The sequence below is a fragment of the Pan paniscus genome, chromosome 11, assembly GCF_029289425.2.
Source record: "Pan paniscus chromosome 11, NHGRI_mPanPan1-v2.0_pri, whole genome shotgun sequence".
NCBI lineage: Eukaryota > Metazoa > Chordata > Mammalia > Primates > Hominidae > Pan > Pan paniscus.
The window spans coordinates 15,027,789-15,050,037 of NC_073260.2; the positions used below are offsets into that span (position 1 = coordinate 15,027,789).

The 22,249-nt window shown below is 54.4% G+C and overlaps 1 protein-coding gene across 7 annotated transcripts in view; it reads right to left on the reverse strand.

Annotated features, from left to right (window-relative positions):
* The window catches only part of NEK6 (NIMA related kinase 6), a 95,243-nt gene that overhangs the window by 25,685 nt on the left and 47,309 nt on the right, over positions 1 to 22,249 (reverse strand). For all 7 annotated transcript variants that reach the window (XM_034929031.3, XM_003808062.5, XM_008960141.4 and 4 more), the window contains exons 3-6: positions 14,024 to 14,164; positions 12,690 to 12,752; positions 5,087 to 5,197; positions 226 to 334 (exon numbers count right to left, since the gene is read on the reverse strand). In XM_034929031.3, the coding sequence (XP_034784922.1) occupies positions 226 to 334; positions 5,087 to 5,197; positions 12,690 to 12,752; positions 14,024 to 14,164 (424 nt within the window). The remainder of the gene's footprint in view (positions 1 to 225; positions 335 to 5,086; positions 5,198 to 12,689; positions 12,753 to 14,023; positions 14,165 to 22,249) is intronic.

A 22,249-nucleotide genomic window follows, 5' to 3' on the forward strand; every position in this document is an offset into this window, starting at 1 on the left:
CAAGCGGGGCCCCTGCCCCCTGGGGCTCATGTCACTTTCCACCTCGGGAGGTTCCTCACCCGGGCGCGTGTGTGTGCGCGGTTGCTGGGCAGCCCCCCTGCCTGGGGAATACAGAGCGGTCCAACTTCCTCAAGGGGCTGCCCCCGAGGACCCTGGAGGAGCCATGAGGAAGTGTCTTCCTGGGCTCCAGGTGGCTCCAGGCGGCTCCTGGCGGGTGGCACGTACCTCGGTGCATCACCCGGCGGGAATGCATGTGCTCCACGGCGCTGCACAGCTGCACGAAGTACTTCCATACTGTCCTCTCCGGGATGAGCCGCTTCTGCTTCTTAAAGTACTGCAGTGGGGGAGACAAGCAGAGGGATAGGCCCGGGTGAGCAGGCTTGGAGGTGGGTGGCCACAGGGCACTGCCTCTGTCCTTTCCCCAGTGGGTAACTGGTGCCTGGCGGGGGCGGGGGGGGATTGAGCCACTGAGCAAACAATAAGCCCAGAACCAAGAGTGCTGTGTCCACGCCTCTACTTCTGCCTGAATGGCACTCTGCGGCCACCCTGTCCCCACCCAGCAAGCTCCGTGAGGGCCAGGCAGGCCTGGCATGTCCGGATGGCTTTGCTGCATGGACACGCAGCTCAAACATGCTGAAAGTGGCCCTCAACTGCATTTTTCCAGAACCTCCTGGACACCCCCTCCACAGGGCACTCCTTGCAGGACTGAAATGGGTGTGGACTCTCCCTGTCCCCAGCCCCAGCCTGGCCCAGGAGGGTGGCACCCAGGACACACGTGGTGGTTAAATCACAGCTGCCCCCATCTCCTCGGAACCAGCAGATCTCAGTGCACTGGAATTCTTAAACGCGGCGAGAACCTTGAGGAAATGGGCTTGACGCACTCAAAAGGAACCCCAGTTCCAACGGGCATCAGTCTGCTTCACTGCCTGGGAAAACATATTTAGTGCTCCAGGAAGAAAACAAAAACTAAAGGTCCCCGGCCGCACTGAGTGAGCTGTAAGTAACAGAAGGTCCTGGAGAGGGCAGGCCCAGAGCATGTGACAGCCACGGCTCAGCTAGAGACGGGGGTGGCTCTCAGGTGCCAGGCCCATGCCTGTGGGGCAGGACTTCTTCACCAGCTACCTGCATACCAGCTTTTTGTGCAGGGGCTTTTTGCTTCAAAGCAACCACCTTTCCCCAAAGCAGGCAGAGGCGGCGCTGTGGGCCTGCTGGTCAGGGCAGCTGCTCTGGTGCTGGGAAGCTGGGAACTGACCAGGACACACTGGCCTGGAAAGGGGCATGGGTGGAGGAAAGGACCTGGGCTGGCACTTTCAGACCACCTGCAGGGTGTGGCCACCATGCCGGGCCTAAGAGGGAGGGCTAGGCCCATCTTACAGACAGGGAAACGAAACTGAGGGCCACATAGAAAGAGGCAGAAACACAGCTCAGCCCCAGGCCTCCCACCTAGAAAGCCCAAGTCCTTAGCCCACTTCTTTTTTTTTTTGAGATGGAGTCTCCCTCTGTCGCCCAGGCTGGAGTGCAGTGGCGTGATCTCAGCTCACTGCAACCTCCACCTCCTGGGTTCAAGCAATTCTCCTGCCTCAGTCTCCCGAGTAGCTGGGATTACAGGTGTGCGCCACCACGCCCAGCTATTTTTTGTATTTTTAGTAGAGATGGGGTTTCACCATGTTAGCCAGGCTGGTCTCGAACTCCTCACCTCAGGTGATCTGCCTGCCTCGGCCTCCCAAAGTGCTGGGATTACAGGCGTGAGCCACCACGCCTGGCCCCCTTAGCCCACTTCTAATAACACCAGTAACCATTGATATGGGAGACTGAGCTCAGAGGTTCAGGAACATGCCCAAGGTCACCCAGCACCCAGCTGGGACCCAGGTCTGGGTGCTTCCCATGGTGGGACAGTCGCAGTGGGGAGCCCCTGACCTCGCCGTAAATCCCCTCGAGGCTGTTCTGAGGTACAATTCTGGGAGGCCCTCTCAGGTGAGCCGTCCCAGGTCTCAGCACAGACCCCACCCCCAGGCTACCTCCAGGCCTGTGGCGGGCCAGGCCGGGATGTTATTCACGCTGTGATGTGAGTGAATCCTCATTACAGCATTTAAGCAGGGACGCGCGTGGCCGAGAGTGGTGATTTTCTAAATGTCACGTCCTATAAGCGCTGTCTGACATTTAGCGGGGAGGCGCAGAGTCTCTGGTGGGTTCTGGGGCTACGGCAGCTCCTAGCTTCACTCTTCCTCGTAAATAACTCGGGCACCATGGCTGTGATGGCGCAGCTCAGCCCTTGAGGCTACAGGCTCTCGGGACACAAGCCCTGCTGCCTGACAGCCTCTGAGGCCAGTGGGGCGACCATGGGGTATCCCCTGTTCCTCTGGAAACCCAGAGGTGGCCTGAGAGCAGGCGGAACCAGGGGAACCGAGCTCCCACCAAACCCCAGGCATTGTGCTGGTATGTTACAGATGAGGCAACTGAGGCACAGGGACCCGCCTGAGGCCATCCAGGGGACGTGTCTTACTCGAGTGGGTCTCTGCACTGCCAGGCCTCCCCTGCTGGCGGCTGTACCGAGCCAGCTCTGCAGGTGAGGGCCCCTGAGCCGGGTTGGAGGGAACGGGAGCAGGCAGGGACAGTGGGGGGAGAGAGGTGGGGACTGTGGGAGGGGGAACCATGCCAGGTGAGGAGGAAGGACCCGAGGCGTGGGGGGCCAGGTGGCTGCTCAGAAACTGAGGCCACACCCATCCTAGACTCAATCCTGCTGGGTTCATGACTGACTTGAACCCTGAGCCAGTGTTGGCTCTGGTGAAGCCAAGGAAGGGGTGCACGGGGAAGGAGACACCCCATCCCAGGCCTGGCACAGAGAAGGGATGCTGGATAGAATGCCCCCATGTCTCCTCTTCTCTCTCAGCTGAGGGAGACTGCACCTGGCCTGGGTTTCCCGCAATGCTCCCTCCAAGAGGTTCCCGGGGACAGGGTGGAAACTGAGGTTCAGGGAAGAGGGATTTGCCCAGCCCTAGCCCCCCATCTGCCTGTCTGACTGCAGCCCCACTCCATGGACTGAGAGGCCACAGTATCTGGGCTCCACTGGGGCTGAGAGGGTGAGTCGTCCTCTCCACGGGCTGCGTTCCCATGTGGCAGCAGGGAGAGGCCTCTCCTTCACCTCCTGCTCCTCCTCCGTCCCTGCCCTCACCTCTCCTTCCACCCGGCCTCCAGTCTTTCTTCTAGAACACAGAGCTGACCACGTTTGTTCACCGCCATGAATCTTAGGAAGCTTCTCTGACCTTAGGGCCTGGTCCTGGACCCCGAGCCTGGAGCAACAGGCCCTCCGTGATCCGGTGGTCTCCATCTCAGCTCCCTTCCCTTTCCCATCCCTGTTGGACCGTTTCTGCTTCTGGACAGTCCACCTCCCCTAACAGCTCAGCTCAGTGTCACCTCCTCCAGGAAGTCTTCCCTGACTCCCACAGGCCCTGCACATGGCTTGTTCACACTGGCTCCTAACTACTCATTCGAGGGTCTGTTTTCCTGTTAGAATCCGGGATCCCTGAGGGCAGTAGCCATGCTGGCGGCATCCCTAGTTCTTGGCATGAGGGCTGGCACACAGTGGATGCACGATGCTTGTATGTTCAGCAAGGGAACGTGTGAAGGAGAAACAAGTAAAGCGGGGGTGGGGGAGAGGAAGAGCTAAGACATGATCTAGCACATCTGTTCCCACCAGGGATCTGTGTGCAGATTAACATCCCTGCAAAGGCATTAATATGTCAACGGAAATGTAAGAGCAGGTGATAACAGCTCAAGTAATGCCACTTCCCAGTGACGCCTGTATTCCTAGGAGCCAAATTTCAGAAGAGCACCAAGCAATTGCTCAATCCCCAGTGCCTGATGGGAAAGACAGAGAACCCACATCCGGCCCCGTTTCCAAGTGCGGCTGTGAGCAGGGTGGGGGCTTGAGTGGGGCCCAGCCTCACTTGGGAGCAGGCAGGCTGCATCCAGGGGAGAGAGGTGATGGGGCCACAGCAGGGCCCTGGGGACAGAGGTCCAAGCCAGTAGGGACGTGAGGACCTCCACTAAGGAGCAGTGGGGTAGGGGCTGAGGGTTTGGGCCTGGGGGTCAGGCAGGCCTGGGGGCCTCCACCTAGAGGCTGAGGTGCCTTGGGCAGGAGACTAGACCTCTCTGAGCTTTGCTATTTGAGGACGGCGGGGACTCAGTGAGGGACACATGAGCGTACTGGGCTGGGTGGAGGCTGGCAGGAGGTGCTGCTGTTTCACTGAAGCTGCAGTGGTCCTGGACACCAGACTCATGGTGAACCCCACCCTGTGCCCTGGGTGGTGGGATGAGGCAGGTGAAGATGTATGTAGGGGTGTGGAGCATGAGCCAGTCCTGGCGCTGAGCCTGCCCATGTGACTCGAACAGTCACTCAATCTCTTGAAGACCCCAGGCCTGGGTGTCAGCCATAACATGGAAATGAAGTTCCCCCTCTAGGGCTGGGGAGAGCATCTTGGGACCATGTCCACCAAAGGGTCCCAGGCCAGGAAAAGAGACCTGGGCCACAGGCATGGCTCTGTACCCACAATGCTGGGTATCCTCAGGCAAGTCTCTTAACCTCTCTGGGCTCAGTTTTCCCCTTCTTTAAAATGAGGTAGTGGATCTACAAGATGCTTTCCCAAGAGCTGGGGTCTGACCAAACGGGGTGCTGCCCCTGCTCCTTCTGTGAGGCAGGAGAAGTGGCTCATGTGCCTGTGGTAGGCTGGGGCACTGGGGGTGGCCAGAGGGGTTCCTTCTGCCCATGGCTGGCCCCCTCCCAGCCACCATCCTGTCTTGGCGCCACCTTCGCCTTGCTTTTGCATATGGGCTCTTTTGAGCTGAGCTTCCCTGAGGCCAATGGAAAGAAAGAGGCCTCCAGCAACAGCAGCTGGGGACGGACCCTAAGAGGCCCTCACCAGACCGCAGCTGAGGCCTGTGGGCATCTGCAGGGGGGCGCCCAGGGTCCCCGGGTGGCCGCCTCTGGCTAAAGGCAGAGCACTGTGGGACTGGGCTAAAGGCAGACTGCCACCTTTGGCTCCAGATCTGCGCAGCCCCCAGCACCCCCACCCCGCCAGGCGCTCACCTTGATCATCTGTGAGAGGTCCCCTGCGTCAGCCAACTCCAGCACAATGTTCAGCTCGTTGTCTTCGATAAACGAGTCCAAATACTTGATGATATTTGGGTGGTTCAGTTGCTGCATGAGGAGAGAAAGAGGGGAGGGGGCACCAGTGAAGACGGGACAGACCCAGTGCCTGCCTGCCACTGGCACCCTGCTGGCACCCGGTCACTGAGGCCCTGGCATTTGCTAGAGAAGTGGGTCCCAGGGAAAGAAAGGCCTGTGCTGGGGAGTCAGGAAGGCCTGGGTGACACTGGGAAAGCCACTTTGCATCCCCAAGTCTCAGATTCCTCATCTGTAAAACTGGCATAATGTTTTGAAGCATAGTTGTGAAGACGACATGGGTCAATACTCTTGAAATGTGTAACAGGGCAGCCGCACAGAGCTACGTGAGACTCAGCATGGACTTGTGGAAAGGACCCTCCCCCTTCTCCTCACCACCCAGACCCTGAGGGCGGCATTGGGCCCCACCTCTCTGTCCCTGTGCCCAGACACGGCCAGCCTGCAGGTGCTCCTCAGAAGGATCATCTCCTGCCTTCATCCTTCCTACTCTTTCTCAATCCCTGACCTATCTCTTGTAAAATCATTTTTTTTTAAAAAATATTTTTTTGTAGAGATAGGATCTCACTATGTTGCCCTGATTGAAACTGAACTTCTAGGTTCAAGCGATCCTCCCACCTCACCCTCCTGAGCAGTTGGGACTACGGCTGCATGCCACCATGCCTGGCCCTTGTGAAATCTCGAAAAAAATCCCTGAAGGCATGAGAGCTGCCCGGCTGATTTGCTCATGCTGAGACCCTGCCTCTGTCCTTCGCACCACCGCCTGCATGTTTGCTGCAGTGGAGCATGGAGCTGGACAGAACAGTGCCCCCCTGGCTGGAAGTCAGGCCCTCCAGGCTAAGAGGAGCCCCTGGCATCTGTTCATAACAAAGCTGACTGTTTATATCAAAGAGACTCCAGGATCTGGGAAAGCAGAGGGGACTTGAATATCCTGCCCTGGTGTGGGTGTGGTCAGCCTAGTCCAGACACCAGGCAACCACCAGAGGCCGATAGTGAGCACATTTCCCAAAAGGCCCGGAAGTCGTTGGGAGAAGGATGCACTGTGCCCATCCGTGGATTCTAAAATGAGGGGAGCCTGGGCAGATGTTACAGAGCCATGCAAGCCCCTATTCATTCATTCATTCATTCATTCCCCAAGCCAGCCCCCCATGTGTGGGCCCTGGGGGCCAGAGCAGGCTCAGCCACTGGCCCCAGCTCCTCCCCATGTGTCCGTCCTCTCACCAGGTCCCCCCAGAGACTGATCCCTGTCTGCTATGGCGCCCACTGCCTGTCCAAGTCCTCAAACCCCTACTCTGGACCAAGGTCTGGCCCTGAGGTGGGTGTGCTGGCCCCTGCCTGCCCCTCAGCCAGCAGTGCTGTGGCTCAGTGAATATCCAGACACCACTCCGAGGAACCAGGCACCCTGCACAGCTGAGGACGCAGGTGCAGCACATTCAATCCTGGTTCCCAGGGGTGGCTGGGAGGGAGCCCTGTTGCCATCTTAGCAGCAGGCTACCCTGTGGAAGAACCTTGGTCAGTAACAAATGTAGGTAATTTACACAGGGTGACTACACTTCAGAAGGCAGCACACAAAGCAATCCTAAGCAAAAAGAACAAACCTGGAGGCATCACGTTACTGGACTTCAAACTATACTACAAGCCTATGGTAACCAAAACAGCATGGTACTGGTACAAAAATAGATACATAGACCAATGGAACAGAATATAGAACCCAGAAATAAAGCAGCATACCTACAACCACCTGATCTTCAACAAAGTTGACAAAAATAAGCAATGGGGAAAGGACTCCCTACTCAATTAACTGGCTAGCTATATGCAGAAGAATGAAACGGAACCCCTACTTTTCACCATGTGTAAAAATTAAATCAAGATTGATTGAAGACTTAAATGTAAGACCTCAAACTATAAAAATCCTAGAAGAAAACCTAGGAAATACCTTTCTCAGCGTTAGCCTTGACAAAGAATTTATGACCAAGTCCTTAAAAACCATTGCAACAAAACCAAAAACTGACAAGTGGGACATAATTAAATGAAAGAGCTTCTGCATGGCAAAAGAAATGATCAACAGAGTAAACAGACAATTGACAGAATGGGAGAAAACATTCATAAACTATGCATCTGACAAAGGACTAATGTCCAGAATCTATAAGGAACTTAAATCAATAAATAAAAAAACAAACATTAAAAAGTGAGCAGAGGAGGCCGGACATGGTGGCTCACGCCTGTAATCCCAGCACTTTGGGAGGCTGAGGTGGGCGGATCATTGAGATCAGGAGTTCGAGACCAGCCTGGCCAACATGGCAAAACCCCATTTCTACTAAAAATACGAAAATTAGCCAGGCATGGTGGCAGGTGCCTGTAGTCACAGCTACTCGAGAGGTTGGGGCAGGAGAATCGCTTGAACCTGGGAGGCGGAGGTTGCAGTGAGCTGAGATTGTGCCACTGCACTCCAGTTTGGGTGACAGAGTGAGATTCTAAAAATAATAAAAATAAAAATAAAAAATAAGTAAATAGGCTGGGCGCAGTGGCTCACGCCTGTAATCCTAGCACTTTGGGAGGCCAAGGTGGGCGGATCACCTGAAGTCAGGAGTTCAAGACCAGCCTGGCCAACATGGTGAAACTCCGTCTCTACTAAAATACAAAAATTAGCCGAGCATGATGGTGGGTGCCTGTAATCCCAGCTACTCAGGAGGCTGAGATGGGAGAATTGCTTGAACCCGGAAGACGGTGGTTGCAGTGAGCCAAGATCATGCCACTGCACTCCAGCCTGGGTGGCTGAGCAAGACTCTGTCTCAAAATAAAAAATAAATAAAATAAAATAAAATAAAATAAAGAGTAGGAAGAGGACATGAACAGTGATTCTTCAAAAGAAGACATACAAGCAACTAACAAACAGGAAAAAAATGCCCAACATCACTAATCATCAGAGAAATGTAAATCAAAACCACAATAGGCTGGGTGCAGGGGCTCATGCCTATAATGCCAGCACTTCATGAGGCTGAAGTGGGAGGGCTGCTTGAGCCCAGGAGTTTGAGAACAGCCTGGGCAACAGAGTGAGACCTTGTCACTACAAAAAAAAATTAGCTGGGCTTCGTGGTGCAGGCCTGTAGCCCAAGCTACTTGGGAGGTTAAGGTGGGAAGATCACTTGATTCTGGGAGGTCGATGCTGCAGTGAGCCATGATCACACCACTGCACTCCAGCTTAGATGATAGGGTGTGACCCAGTCTCAAAAAAAAAAAAAATTACAATGAGATACCATTTCACACCAGTCAGAATGGCAATTATTACGAAGTCAAAAAATAACAGATGTTGGTGAGGCTGCGAAGAAAAGGGAACACTTCTATGCTTTTTGGTAGGAATGTAAATTTGTTCAGACACCGTGGAACAAAGTCTGGAAATTTCTCAAAGGACTAAAAATAGAACTACCATTTGACCCAGCAATCCCATTACTGGGTATATACCCAAAGGAATACAAATGGTTCTACCAAAAAGACACATGGGTTTGTATGTCCATCACAGCGCTATTCATAAAAGCAAAGACACCGAATCAATCTAGGTGCGCAGAAATGGTGGGCCGGATAAAGAAAATGTGGTACATGTATACAATAGAATATTATGCAGCCACAAAAAAGAATAAAAGTCATGTCCTTTGCAGCAACACGGATGCAGCAGGAGGCCATTATCCTAAGAGAAATAACACAGAAACATATCTATACTGCATGTTCTCACTTTTATAAGTGGGAGCTAAATCCTGGGTACACACAAACATAAAGATGGAAACAGTAGACACACTGGGCTCTACAAGAGGGGGCGGGAGTGGGGCAAGGGCTGAAAAACTTCCCACTGGGTATGATGTTCACTATCTGCGTGACGGGATCAGAAGCCCAAATCTCAGCATCACACAATATACTCTTGTAACAAACCTGCATGTGTACCCTCTGAATCTAAAATAAAAATGGAAATTTAAAAAAGAAGGTGGGCCAGACGTGGTGGCTCATGTCTGTAATGCCAGCACTTTGGGAGGCCGAGGCGGGTGGATCACCTGAGGTCAGGCGTTCAAGACCAGCCTGGCCAACATGGTGAAACCCCGTCTCCACAAAAATACAAAAATTAGCCGGGTGTGGTGGTGCACACCTGTTATTCCAGCTACTCGGAGGTTGTAGTGAGCCGAGATCGCACCACGGCACTCCAGCCTGGGTGACAGAGCGAGACCCTGTTATCAAAAAAAGAAAGAAAGAAAAGAAAATCCTCTTGCCCAGATTTTGTGTTGAAAAGGATGTCCTGCGCGAACACTGGCCATCACATCGCTGCCCTCAGCACACATCATGCTCCATAGACATGTTTTTCAGTTACCAAAAAAAGTGTCAAAGCAAGTAAATGGCAAGTTGAAAGTGCCTTCAAATCTCTGAGACATGACCTACGGCGTGGGCAAGCTGCTATGAGGATAAATGGGAACACCCTGCTCCTTCACCCTCCTCTTGAACTTCACCTCATTATGTCACCAGGAAATCTCACACCCTCTCAGGGAGGACTCCCCAAAAACTGCCCAGGTCATCAGCAGTCCAGGCATGACACAGTTTCTCCAACAAGGGAGAAATTACAGGGGTTGGGTAGGAAGTAAAGCCCCATCAAGGAGGCGCTGGTTCCTGGGGAGGGGAGGAGGGAGACTCCTCCCCCATTTCCCTGCACGTCTGAGGGCAGGGGGTTAAGGAAGGGCTCCCTTAAATGCCCAGGCAGTCTACACACGCACAGGCAGAAAGGGGCTCCAGACGTCCATTGGGCTAAATCCCCAAGGTCCAGAGAGGGGAAGGGATCAGCCACGGGTCCACAGCAAGCAGGGGCCGAGCTGAGTCTAGAACTGCGTCCACATGGAGTCCACTTCACAGCCTGTGGCCTCTTGGTGGGCCCAGGTGGGTCTGGAAGGGGACACACTTGGGTCAGGGACAGGGAAGGTGCTGCAAAGACGCAATGTGGTTGGGCTTTGTCTGGCTGTGGTGGTGGCCAGAGGGAAGGGAGGGAGAGCTGAGAGTAAGGGTCCCTGTCCTTTGAATCTCTGCCATCAGGGGCTCTGCTCCCAAGCTCCAGGCCCTCCCGGATGTAACACAGAGTGTCTATGATCTGTCTTCTCCACTGGGCTGCACCCTGGTGTCCAGCATTCAGTGGTGATCAGAAATTGCACAGAATGAATGAACACATGCCTGCGTTCCAACAGGACCCACCTTCTTGTCCCACGCCTGGCAGCTGCCGACCCCACCAGCCCCTGCACTTGAGAGGTTTTGGGTTTGGGTTCTTCGCATGAATGATGTGATATGTCAACAGTCACCCCTCCGAGAACCACATTTCCTTTTGTTTTGTAGGAAGCACCTTGTGCCCTGGCACATCCTGTTGACTTCCCATGGGCTACCTGTGGAGTGGGACCCGTGTTCTGGAAGGCGGCTGGCATTGGCGGGCAGAGGTGGCAACCATGATGACTGGGCTGCCTTGGGCGGCGAGCGTACCACACACCAGCGCTGCCCTGAGCTCGTCAGACATGCTTCCTCACTGACTCCTCCAGCATCCCTGTTGTCATCATGCCCCCTTTACAGATGAGGAAACTGAGGTCCTGAGAGGCCCATGGCTGGCCTGCAGCCACACAGCTAGTGAGCGAGGGGTGTGTCCTCTGAAACCCGGGCTTGGTGCCCTTGGCTGCATGGCAGCCCTGGAGAAGGGACCAAATCCCCTCTGCAGCCATGTGGGCTTACGCCAGGCTCAGGCTCCTGCAAGGCAGGGGCTGCGGTGGCACATCTGTGTGACCAGGGACCAGACCAGGCTGTGCTCAGCATGCTCACCTGTGGGTTCCTTCACTCGGGGAGAAGGGCACATGAGGTGGGGAGGGGGCAATGGGTGATCAGGACAAACATTCCTCAGGGCTGGGTAAGTGGCAGCAAGCTGACCATTACTTAAACATTTAAACAATGTTTTCGAGGGATATTTTTTGACCTATAATAGTTAGTGGTAAGGACACGTCCTGCCTCCAGCCTTGACTCCCTCACCCACTGTGGCCGGAGGCCACCAGAGCAGGCACTCACAACTCACACCCAGCCATGGCCCCCTGACTTGCAGCCACTTCAGGGGCTCCCCTTTTGTTCTGAGTGTGTATCTGGCCCTGCTGCCATGTCCAGCCTTCTGTCTCCCCAACCTCCCATAATCCACGGTGCTGCGGTGCCTGGAAGAAGGCTCACTTCAGCCTTCCAGATTCTGGGATGGTGCCCTGCCCTCTGTGAGGCCTGCCCAAGAAGCGGGTTTCCCTGGGGCTCCTGGCCCACCAGTCAATCTGCATCACCCTGGAAGGTCACCATCTGCTTCCTACCTGCTTCCCCACCAGCCTGGAAGTCCCCAAGAGCAGGGCCAAGGCCTGAGAACACAGGGCAGGGTGTGGCAGAAAAAATTGCTAATCTGAAATTCTGCAGCTGTGGCTTCAGCGGGCATCACTGCCACCAGCAGTCCCACTTTGCTGGAAACTGCCGAGCAAATCCAATATGTTTCATGGGGGGCCGGGTGCGGTGGCTCCCGCCTGTAATCCCAGCACTTTGGGAGGCTGAGGTGGATGGATCACCTGAGGTCAGGAGGTTGAGACCAGGCTGGCCAACATGGTGAAACGCTGTCTCTACTAAAAATATGAAAATTAGCTGGGTGTGGTGGTGGGTGCCTGTAATCCCAGGAGACTGAGACAGAACTGCTTGAACCGAGAAGGTGGGGATTGCAGTGAGCAGAGATTGTGCCACTGCACTCCAGCCTGGGCAACAAGAGCAAAACTCTGTCTCAAAAAAAAAAAAAAAACAAAACCAAGAAATAAAAAATAAAAATCAGGTGTGGTGGCATGCGCCTGTGGTCCCAGCTACTTGGGAGACTGAGGCGGGAGGACTGCTTGAGCCCAGGAGTTTGAGGCTGCAGTGAGCTATGATCATGCCACTGCACTACAGTCCAGGCAACAGACTTTGCCTCTAAAATAAAAAAAAAAAACACCACCACCACCACCACCACCAAGAAAACCAAAGAAAAAGGCTGAGAGGAGAGATGGAAAGAGGATGAGAAAGAGAAAAACAGGGAGACAGACATAGAGACAGAGGCAGAGCCAGACAGGCTGCAGTCTGGATGTGGCCCCCACAATGAACTCCTCCCCTAGCCAAGCCTGGTCCATAGGCCACTGCGAGGCAGGGTCAGGGCTGCCCTGGGGGGAAGGACTTCTATGCCAGGTACTGCCATGTACAAGCAGGAGGGGCGTGCAGCAAGGAGGAAAGGCTGTAGGCAGCAACGCAGAGGGCTGGGCAGAGCAATGAGGCAGGGGCCGCTCCTGCCTGGCCAGGAGAAAACTCACCAGCCACTGCCCCTAGAAAGCTATCGTCTGTTAACTTAGCAGGGGCTATGGATTCCTGGCACCCAAGGGCTGTGATGGACATGATGTGGCCCAGCCGCGGCCCCAGAACCTCCCCGAGGAGGCAAGGCTCCCGCTCGGCCCAGGGCGCTCACCTTCAAGAGGCCGATCTCCTTGACGCAGTCCTGCCTCGCCTTGGCGTCCATCATCTCAAAGATCTTGGGCGGGAGGAAAAAGAGAAATAGAGTGGTTACAATCTGTGTCCAGTGCCCCAAAGGGGGCCACGGGGTCTGCTTTCCAGTCCCGGCTCTCCCACCTCCTCACCGAGGGACTCCGTGACCCCCCTGCACCCCCAGCCCCTGTAGGGCTTGCTCACTGTGGGTCCCCCCAGCACTGTCCCACCACAAAACCCATCGTGGCACTAAAGAACCAAGACAGAGAGCCCAGGTGAGCCCCTCCCCAGAAGATGGAGAGGGCGGGCCAGGCACAGTGGCTCACACCTGTAATCCCAGCGAGGCTGAGGTGGGTGGATCACTTGAGGTCAGGAGTTGGAGACCAGCCTGGCCAACATGGTGAAACCCCGTCTCTACTAAAAATATAAAAATTAGCTGGGTGTGGTGGTGCACGCCTGTAGTCCCAGCTACTCAAGAGACCTAGGCAGGAGAATCGCTTGAACCCGGGAGGCAGAGGTTGCAGTGAGCTGATCACGCCACTGCACTCCAGCCTGGGTGATAGACTGAGACTCTATCTAAAAAAAAAAACAAGATCAAGAGAGAAACTGGTCCTTTTTTGGACAGAGAGGACCCTGCTACTCCTCCAGCGCCCTGAAGCTGCGGGTGTTCTCTCCCCATTTCCCCAACGCCATTCTCTCTCCCGGGCCTCTTCTGCCCAGGCTCTCAATCTTGTTCTTTAAGGACAAGTAAGCAAATCAAGGGGCTTGGGAAGCTTTGCTGGAGGATTTAAAGCCATTTCCTCCAGCAAAGCTGTGTTCAGATGGGCCCAGCGGCTCTCATGGACATGGCTCCTGTCCTGACTTTGCCGCTTGACCTACTTCCTCCATTTAGGAGAGACGCAGAAGGCAGGAAGCCCAGAACTGTGGAGCAACCGCAGGCGCAAGGATGGGTGGACATGGTATGAACCTCAGCTCCCCCAAGACTCACGCTAGGGCCCTGGCAGTTATGAGATTTTCCTCATCTGAGAGACGAAATGACAATCCCCACCCACGGGACTGTTGAGAGGCTCCATGTGCTCCTTGCATGACCCAGTACACAGCAGGCGCTCAATGCATGCTCGTTTTTCTTTTCCTTTGCAGTTCACAGTGAACTTTCATCAATAGGAGTCCACCTGGTTCTCTCTGTAACCCAGTGAGTTGAGAGCTGTTTCCCTCGTTCACAGAGGAGGGGAGAGAAGGGACTGGCCCGGGCACCCCGTCCAGATGCAGAGACCGCCTCCCGAGATGCAGGTTTGACCCCACGGGTCGTCAGCTCACCTGCACCTTCTTCAGAGCCACTGTCTTCCTGTCCAGCAGGCAGGTGGCCTTGTACACCTCGCTGAACTGTCCTCGGCCTATCTTCTTTTCAATCTGGAAGTCCGCCAGTGAGCAGCGAAAAGACAGCGTGTTGGGATGCCTCTGGAACGGGGGACAGAGGGCCTCCGTGAGCAGCCAGGCTGGAGCAGAGGCCTGGGGACGACCCCTAGAGGCCCAGCACCCCAACAGCACCCTCTAAGGTGAAGGAGGGACTCTGCTGCCAACCCTGCTCTGGAAGCCTCCCAGGCACCCCCCCAGGGGGCTTTCTGCACAGGGTCCCCTGGGTCCCCTCAAGGACCCCCAGTGCAGGTGAAAAACTGAGGCTGTTCACGCTCCCCACTGCCCTCATCACCACCTTCATTGTCTGACTGTGTTTGTTTGCTGTCTCTGAGTCCCATCCCCGGGGGCTAGCTCCTTGGGACCACGGGCGTTGCCCATCTCATCCTCTCCTGAATCCTTGATGCCCAAACTGGGGTCCGGTAAGCCGGGTGCAGCTCATGTATCCCCAGCCCGTGGCCACCATGCAAAATGCCCCAGGTCATCATAAGAAATGGCAAGTTCCCTTCCTGGGGCAGCCGCTCCCCATCTCAGACAAGAAAACCAAGGTTAATATTCATAGCCTTGGCCAGGTGTGGTGGCTCACGCCTGTAATCCCAGCATTTTGGGAGCTGAGGCGGGAGTTCGAGAGGTCAGGAGTTCGAGACCAGCCTGGCCAACATGGCGAAACCCTGTCTCCACTAAAAATATAAAAATTAGCTGGGTGTGGTGGCCCATGCCTATAATTCCAGCTACTCAGGAGGCTGAGGCATGAGAATCGCTTGAACCCAGGAGGCAGAGGTTGCAGTGAGCAGAGATCATGCCACTGCACTCCAGCCTGGGTGATGGAGACTCTGTCCCCCTCTCAAAAAAATGTGCAGCCTTACACTCTGAGCCCATCCTTTAGATAAACTGCCTTTTTTAGGGTGTCGTGAAGAAACCAGAGCTCCACAAAGACTCTGCAGGGGCCAGCATTGGAACACATGATCCTGCGCTAGGACCTGCCCAGGGATGGAGCCTCCAGGTGAGACCACAGTGGCCAGGAGGGCCCCAGGACACCTGTGCAGTGAGCTCTCAGGAAAAGGCAGGAGGGGGCGCCAACAGTGGGCCAGGGAAGGAGGAGACAGACAAGGGGAGAGGATGCCACATCTCTGGCCTGCCCTATGGTGAGATGGGCCCGGCTGTGTCTCCATTTGCCTGATGAGGAAACTGAGGCCCAGATGGAGCCATGCCCACATCACCGGCTCCATGCCACCGCCCCTAGTGAAGCCAGAACAAGCAGTTCAACTTTCTAGCATGAAGTGGGTCTTTGGCGAGGGTCACACTGAGCCGGGCACCGTACCGAGGCGTCTTTAGGAGCCAGCACCCTGGCGGAAGGCATCAAGACCAAACCGAGAACTACAGGACTGGCCCTTCTGACAGCTGCTTCCCCACCTGGAAACACCAGGAACTGCTGGCCGGACCAGCTGCGTCTCAGCCTGAGATGCCTGCGGAGCAGGGGCACGTCTCCTGGGCAGGTCTAAGCTGGGTCCATCGACTTCTCCTCTGTCCTTCTCTCAGAGTGCCTGAGGGGAACCTGGTTATGTGGTGATCCCTACTCTGGGACTCTGAATCATGACTTAATGAATAATAGAAACTCACTGGAAAAGCAGGGAAAAAAGTAAAGTGAAAATGTCTCTTCTAGGCCAGGCGCGGTGGCTCACGCCTGTAATCCCAGCACTTTGGGAGGCCGAGGCGGGCGATCACTTAAGGTCAGGAGTTTGAGACCAGCCTGGCCAAAAAATTTTTGTAAAAACACAAAAATTAGCCGGGTGTGGTGGTGGGTGCCTGTAAATCCCAGCCATTTGGGAGGCTGAGGCAGGAGAATTGCTTGAACCTGGGAGGCGGAGGTTGCAGTTGGCCTAGATCGTGCTACAGCACTCCAGCCTGGGTGACGGTGAGACTCCATCTCAAAAAAAACAAAATGTCTCTTCCAGATTTGGCTGAGGGAACTCTACAGAACACCCTCCTGCGGGAGTGAGTGATGGGAGTCCAGGCCTCACAGCACACAGCAAGGTGAGGGCTGGGCCAACCTTGACTTTGAAGCCTCGAGGCCTAATTACCTCTCATGGTGGGTCCTGCCAGAGGACCCGATCTGGAGGGCTGCTGGAGGAGGAAGATGATGATTTTATCCACCATGTGCCAATGTCTGTCGGGTAAATACACCTGTACACAGAGCACCCACCTAAGAAGAGCAGGCATCCCGAGTGTCTACTGCATGCTGGGTTCTGTGCAGACACCGCCCACGTGCCCACTCTTTGGGTCCTCAGAACAACCCTGTGAGTGGGCCTCACTGCTGTCCCCATTTCAGGAATCTGAGGCTTGGCGGGGTAGCAGTGACCTGTTCTGATCAGGCAGCAAAGAACAGCAGAGCTGGGGTGTGACCCCAGGACTGGGGACTGTGGTGCCCAAGCTCTTGCTCCGTATCGGGTGGGCTCTCAGCTCAGATCCCTCCTCGGCTTTTCGCTCAAGACCCCCTGACCGGCCAGGCCTGCCATTTCCTGCTCCAGCCTCCATTCTTTCAGTCACCTGAGCCCTGCCCCAGGCCCTGCCCCAGGCCCCGCCCCAGGACCCGCCACCGGCCTCTTCAAAAGGGGGCCCCTGTCTAGTCCCCTCCACGTCCTCTGCACTGAGGCTCTGACCCCAGAGCAACTGCTTGGAGCATGTTTGTGGAATGACACATGGAATGTGCCTGACACGACCTGGCGCACAGTGGGACTCTGTGACTCAGACGCCGTCACCTCTAGGAATGCAGCCAAAATCACATACCCTCATAAACAGCCAGGGCGGCTTTCTGAGCACTTAGAGGAATCGCACGTACTCATAAAAATAACCATGAGGTGTTGTACGTTAGACACCTACTATGTGCTAGTTTCCAGCTGCTTAGACAGCTCTATGTCTCCAAACTCCTAATAGCTTCATGAAGCAAGGGTTATGAATCCCATCTCGCAAATCAGGAAACAGGCTAGAACTCCCTGTCAGATCTAGAGCCAGCTGCACTGCTGGTGATGGGGGTGGGCTCCCTCCCCTCTTGGGCCTCAGTTTCCCCCAGGCACAGTGAAGGGTTTGGAGGAAGTGGTCCCTGAGGGTCTTTGCCCTGGAAGACCAGGCTTCTTACTGTGACTAGTGGGAGTCTGGCCGGGGTTCCCAACACTGCCCGTCCTGGGAGGCTACACTGTGCAGCTCCACAGTGGGGCCAAAGCTCCTGGTGGATGTGGGTGGAGGTGGCTGGGGCTCCAGCTGCTCACACGCATATGGATGACCCAGATTTGCATTTCTTGTCACAGTACATCCGACCCAATTAGAGGCCAGCTCCTCTGGTGGGGCAGCTTCCTAGACGGAGCACGTGTGCTGGGGACATGGTCCAGCAGGCTCTGGGGCACCACTGCACTCCCAGGGCTGCCACAGGACGCTGTCCCCAGGGTGGCCTCTGCTCAGGTGTGGGGCACCTTGAGACACCAGGCTCCTGGGGGCAGCTGCCTGGGCCAGCAGAGTCCTGGCCCTGGTGCACCTGGGGGCTCTCAGCAGAAGGGAAAGGGTGAACTGTGTCCTTGGCCTGGAAGGCCTGGCTGCTCCGTCGCCACCTCCAAGACCTCCCCCGCTCCTGGGTCAGCTCCCCGCAAGTTCCACTTTTGCCCCTGCAGCCAAGTGACCCTGGGCTGGTCGTCCACACACAGGCACAGTAACACTGGCTCCAGGATTTCTCTGAGGACTCTGGGAGATGATGTTGGTGATTAGTGTCTGTGTGGCTCTAAACTGCAAGACGGGCGTGGGGCTGGCCCCAGAACAGTGCGCCCAGGGTGGCCCCAAATGTGATCACTGCTGACTAATGACCGACCACCCCGATGGCCTTTCAGAAAACTGGTTTCTTTTTTTTTTTTTTGAGATAGAGTTTTGTTCTTGTCACCCAGGCTGGAGCGCTGTGGTGCGATCTCGGCTCATTGCAATCTCCGCCTCCCGGGTTCAAGCGATTCTCCTGCCTCAGCCTCCCGAGTAGCTGGGGAGTAGCAGGCGCCCACCACCACACTGGGCTAAATTTTTTGTATTTTTAGTAGAGATGGGGTTTCACCATGTTGGCCAGGCTGGTCTTGAACACCTGACCTCAGGTGATCCATCTGCCTCGGCCTCCCAAAGTGCTGGGATTACAGGTGTGAGCTACCTCACCCAGCCCAGAAAACTGGTTTCTGTTGCTCACTGTCCCTGCTTTGTGTGAAACCCTGTTGTGGCTCCTGGGGAAAATAACACCCCCAACCCCACCCCAGGGCACAAGTTGGCAGAGGGGTAACCACTGCTCTGGCTCTGATGTTGAGACTCCAATGCTGGAGCCTGGAGGCTGGGGCTCAAACCTCAATTCTGCCACTTCCCAGCTGTGGGCCTTGGGCAAGCCTTCTGGGCCTCAGTTTCCTCTTTGGAAACTGAGGAGATCATAACAGTACCCCCTTCAGGGGGCTGCTGGGGGTTAAATGGATAAGCAAATGCAAGCCCTTGGAAGAGGGCCTGGCACTAGGTGCTGGGACATGTCATTCTCCAGTCGTGGTGACGGTGATTGTGCTGCTATCTGTCGAATGGGCCTAGTGGTGGACCTGCTTCCCCGGGGGCTGGGACGGCCTGAGCAGTGGACAAGCCCAGGGGGTTCTTGGCTGTTGATATCATCACCCTGCCGTTCCCACCCCTCGGCGGCTGGCGGTAACCTTGGGGGCTGCAGTGAGGTGGTGGGGCTGACGACGTGCACCTGCGGGCAGGTAAGAGACACAACCTTGCGACTTTGTCACCCAGGACCATCTGTCAAGGGACCATGCTAGGCAAGAGCTGCCCTCAGCCTCCCTTCCAGGGCTGCGCTGTGGGGCAACACCATAGGAGGCCACCTCTGACTCCTCTGGCTCCTCTGCCAGGGCGCGGAGGCCCTCAGCTCTCCCCAAAGGCAGAGGAGACTGATCGAGGGGCCGGGGGACAGGGAGGCTGACCCTGCGGTGTCACCACTCGCTGTGCTGCCTGTCACCGTGGGCACGAGGGAGGAGGCCTGGGCTGCCTGGGGCAGGCACATGGGATTTGAGAGGAGGAGGGTGGAGGAACCGCTGGAACAAGGGCCCTGGGGAGCAGCAGGAAACTGGTGAGCAGGAGCCAATGAGATGGCCAAGGTCCCCGAGCCACCGCCATCCCAATCCCACCTCCCAAGAAATGTCGCTGGCCTTCTCAGGAAGAGGCAGGGCATGACTGGGAGACTGGGGGGCAGGGAGGATGTCTCAGACCACTATAGCTACCCCCACCCAGAAAGCTCTGAGAAACCCACGCTGTCTTCTCCAAGTCAGATCAAATTAGGCCACAAACACCCCCGACCCTGCGCTAATTTGAGTTTAAAATGTTTGAACCACAATCAGCCTCAGCCATAGACGAATCTTTTTTTTTTAAACAGGAGCATAAAATTACATGCTAAAAGAATAAAAATGCATTCGCCCAATTAATTTTCTGAAATCTCATTAAAAAATTTAGCCTGACTAAGTCAGACTTCTGACCTGAATTTTAATCATCTTTACACTGGATGGGTCTTTTTTCCCTGATATTTGCAATGCATCATTAATTTTAAGGCAACCGTTTCTATGATTTTAAAAAGCACACTTCATCAGGATGACATTTCTTATAAACGAATTTCACCTTTAAAGACATCTGACACTGTGGGTAGGGAAACTCTAATGGATTTGGTAGATGTGTATATAGCGATATATTTTAAATCTGTGTTGCACAAAAGGGCACGATTTACAAAGAGTTCACATTGTCAGACTTATTCTGAGGCCAGCCCAGCTCAGCTCCTCACGATCTGCCTAACTTCAGACCCAAAGCCCATCTTCCCTTTCGAAGACCTAGCTGCCCAAAGCGGCACTGTGGGGTCCCACGGGCCTGGACCCAATCCCAACTCTGCCCCTTGACGGTGCAATGGCAGATTATGACATCAGCTTCCTTCCCTGCAAAATGGAGCATTGAGTAAGCAACTCCTCTGAGTCAGCAGGAGTACTAAGTGAGATGAGTCCCAGGCACTGGGCTGTTGGTACAAACACCACCATTACTGGCTCAGCTAAGACGTCTGTACCGCACTCCGAGGGCCACTGGCTCATGGGATCAGTGAGCCAATGCCCATCGCATGGAAGACTCCTAATAACAAAACCCAAAACGATCTAAATCATTATGGTTCTCCCAGGACAATTCTCATTAACAGAGTCTGGAAAAAGCTAAGCTTACACATACAAAAGATGATCTGGAACCAGCTCCGACGACTCCCAAGCAGAGACATAAAGGGCGAAACCACAAAGAGTTCCAGCTGCCACTCCTGACAACCCCTCTCCCTCATCCCTTCCACTACCAAGTGAGGCTGCTTTCCCCTGGAAGTCTCTGGAACCCTCTCTCCCCATGTCCAGCCCCCAGTGCTGTAGCCCCATGAGGCATCATCTCACCTGGTGAAGAAGGGGCCTCCTCACCTCCCTATTTTCACCTTCCCTGAGCCTTGAGCACGAGCCACCAGTGATCTATCTAGAACCCAACCCAAGTACCCCCTTGCCACCTGAAAACCCATAATGGGCTCCTCATTTGCTACAGATTCAATTTCAAATGAGATAGTATGGATTTGAGACCTTCATAAACACCATACATTCTTTTACCTTCTCTAAGCATAGGTATTTCAACACCTTCTCTAACCTGATTGGCCATGCACCTTCAGGTCTGGGGCCTCTCCCTGTCCCACCCCAAATTCCCGATCATCTATCTAGCAGAACTGGCCTCCCCATTCTCTGGGCTCTCCCAGCATCTGTCCATCCCTCCCGGGGAGCTTCCACCTCTCTGCAACATGCAGAGCTTCTCAGCAGACTGGGAGCCCCCAAAGGCAGGCACTGGGCACTTCCCATGGCAGGAAAAAAACCCCAAAAAAACAGTTGCTGAATTGACAGCAGTTAGCAGACACTGAATTTCTTTTCTTTTTCTTTTTCTTTTTTGAGATGGGGTCTCACTCTGTTGCCCAGGCTGGAGTGCAATGGTGCAATCTCGGCTCACTGCAACCTCTGCCTCCCAGGTTGAAGCGATTCTCATGCCTTGGCCTCCCGAGTAGCTGAGATTACAGGTGAACACCACCACGCCCAGCTAATTTTTATATTTTTAGTAGAGACAGGGTTTCACCATGTTGCCCAGGTTGGTCTTGAACTCCAGACTCAGGTGATCCATCCACCTTGGCCTCCCGAAGTGCTGGGATTACAGGTGTGAGCCACCGTGCCCGGCCCACTAACTGAATTTTAATAGCCATTGATATTTGGTCATTAAACCTTAACCAACTAGCATCACTGCTTTGGGAAGATTCTGATAAAGATTTTGGCCTGTGCAATGCACACCTAGAAAGAGCTGACCCAATCCCCTGCAAAGTTCTCTCGGAAGAGCACCCAAATATAACTGAACTTGGCACATCCCAACCGGCTTTGCAAAGACTTTCCAGATGGAAGACACATTAGCCGGGGCTTTCTCAGGCAAGAATATCTTTCCCCTTCTTGGAAATTCACGTGGTTCTTAGTGTGTCAGGTGAGGCTTACACTTCATTCCCAATGAAAGCTCTCTGTAGCACATTGGTAAAATTTAAAAAGCATGAGGCATTTTAAGCTTCTTTCCTCAATTCCATTCATTCATTCATTAGAAACCTCTATAAAAGCAAGTATGTTCAGCTTTCCTAAGTATATATGAATTTCATATATAGTTCTGCCGGTTTCAGCAAATATTTTTTCGTGTGCTGCTGGCTCTCAAGGCTAGAAAGCTTCCTGAAATGAACAAGCCACTAGCCTTGGGCATAGGAGGTTAACAAAAACCACAGTTCAGGTGGTTGTAGTTTCTTTCTTTCTACACTGGGGGTATTATCCAGCTCGGAGGTTTTTAGCTATGAAAACAGAAATGGTTTTTAAAATATAAGATCCATGACATACCATTTCCTCAGTACTCACGATGTGAGGTGCTGTGTTGGATGTTTACAGTAACTATCTCACTTAGTCTTCACAGCCGCCTCATGAGGGAAGTGGCATTATTATCCCATTTTATAGATGAGGAAACTGAGGCTCAGAGAGGTTGCTTTCCTAGTCTCACCCGGCT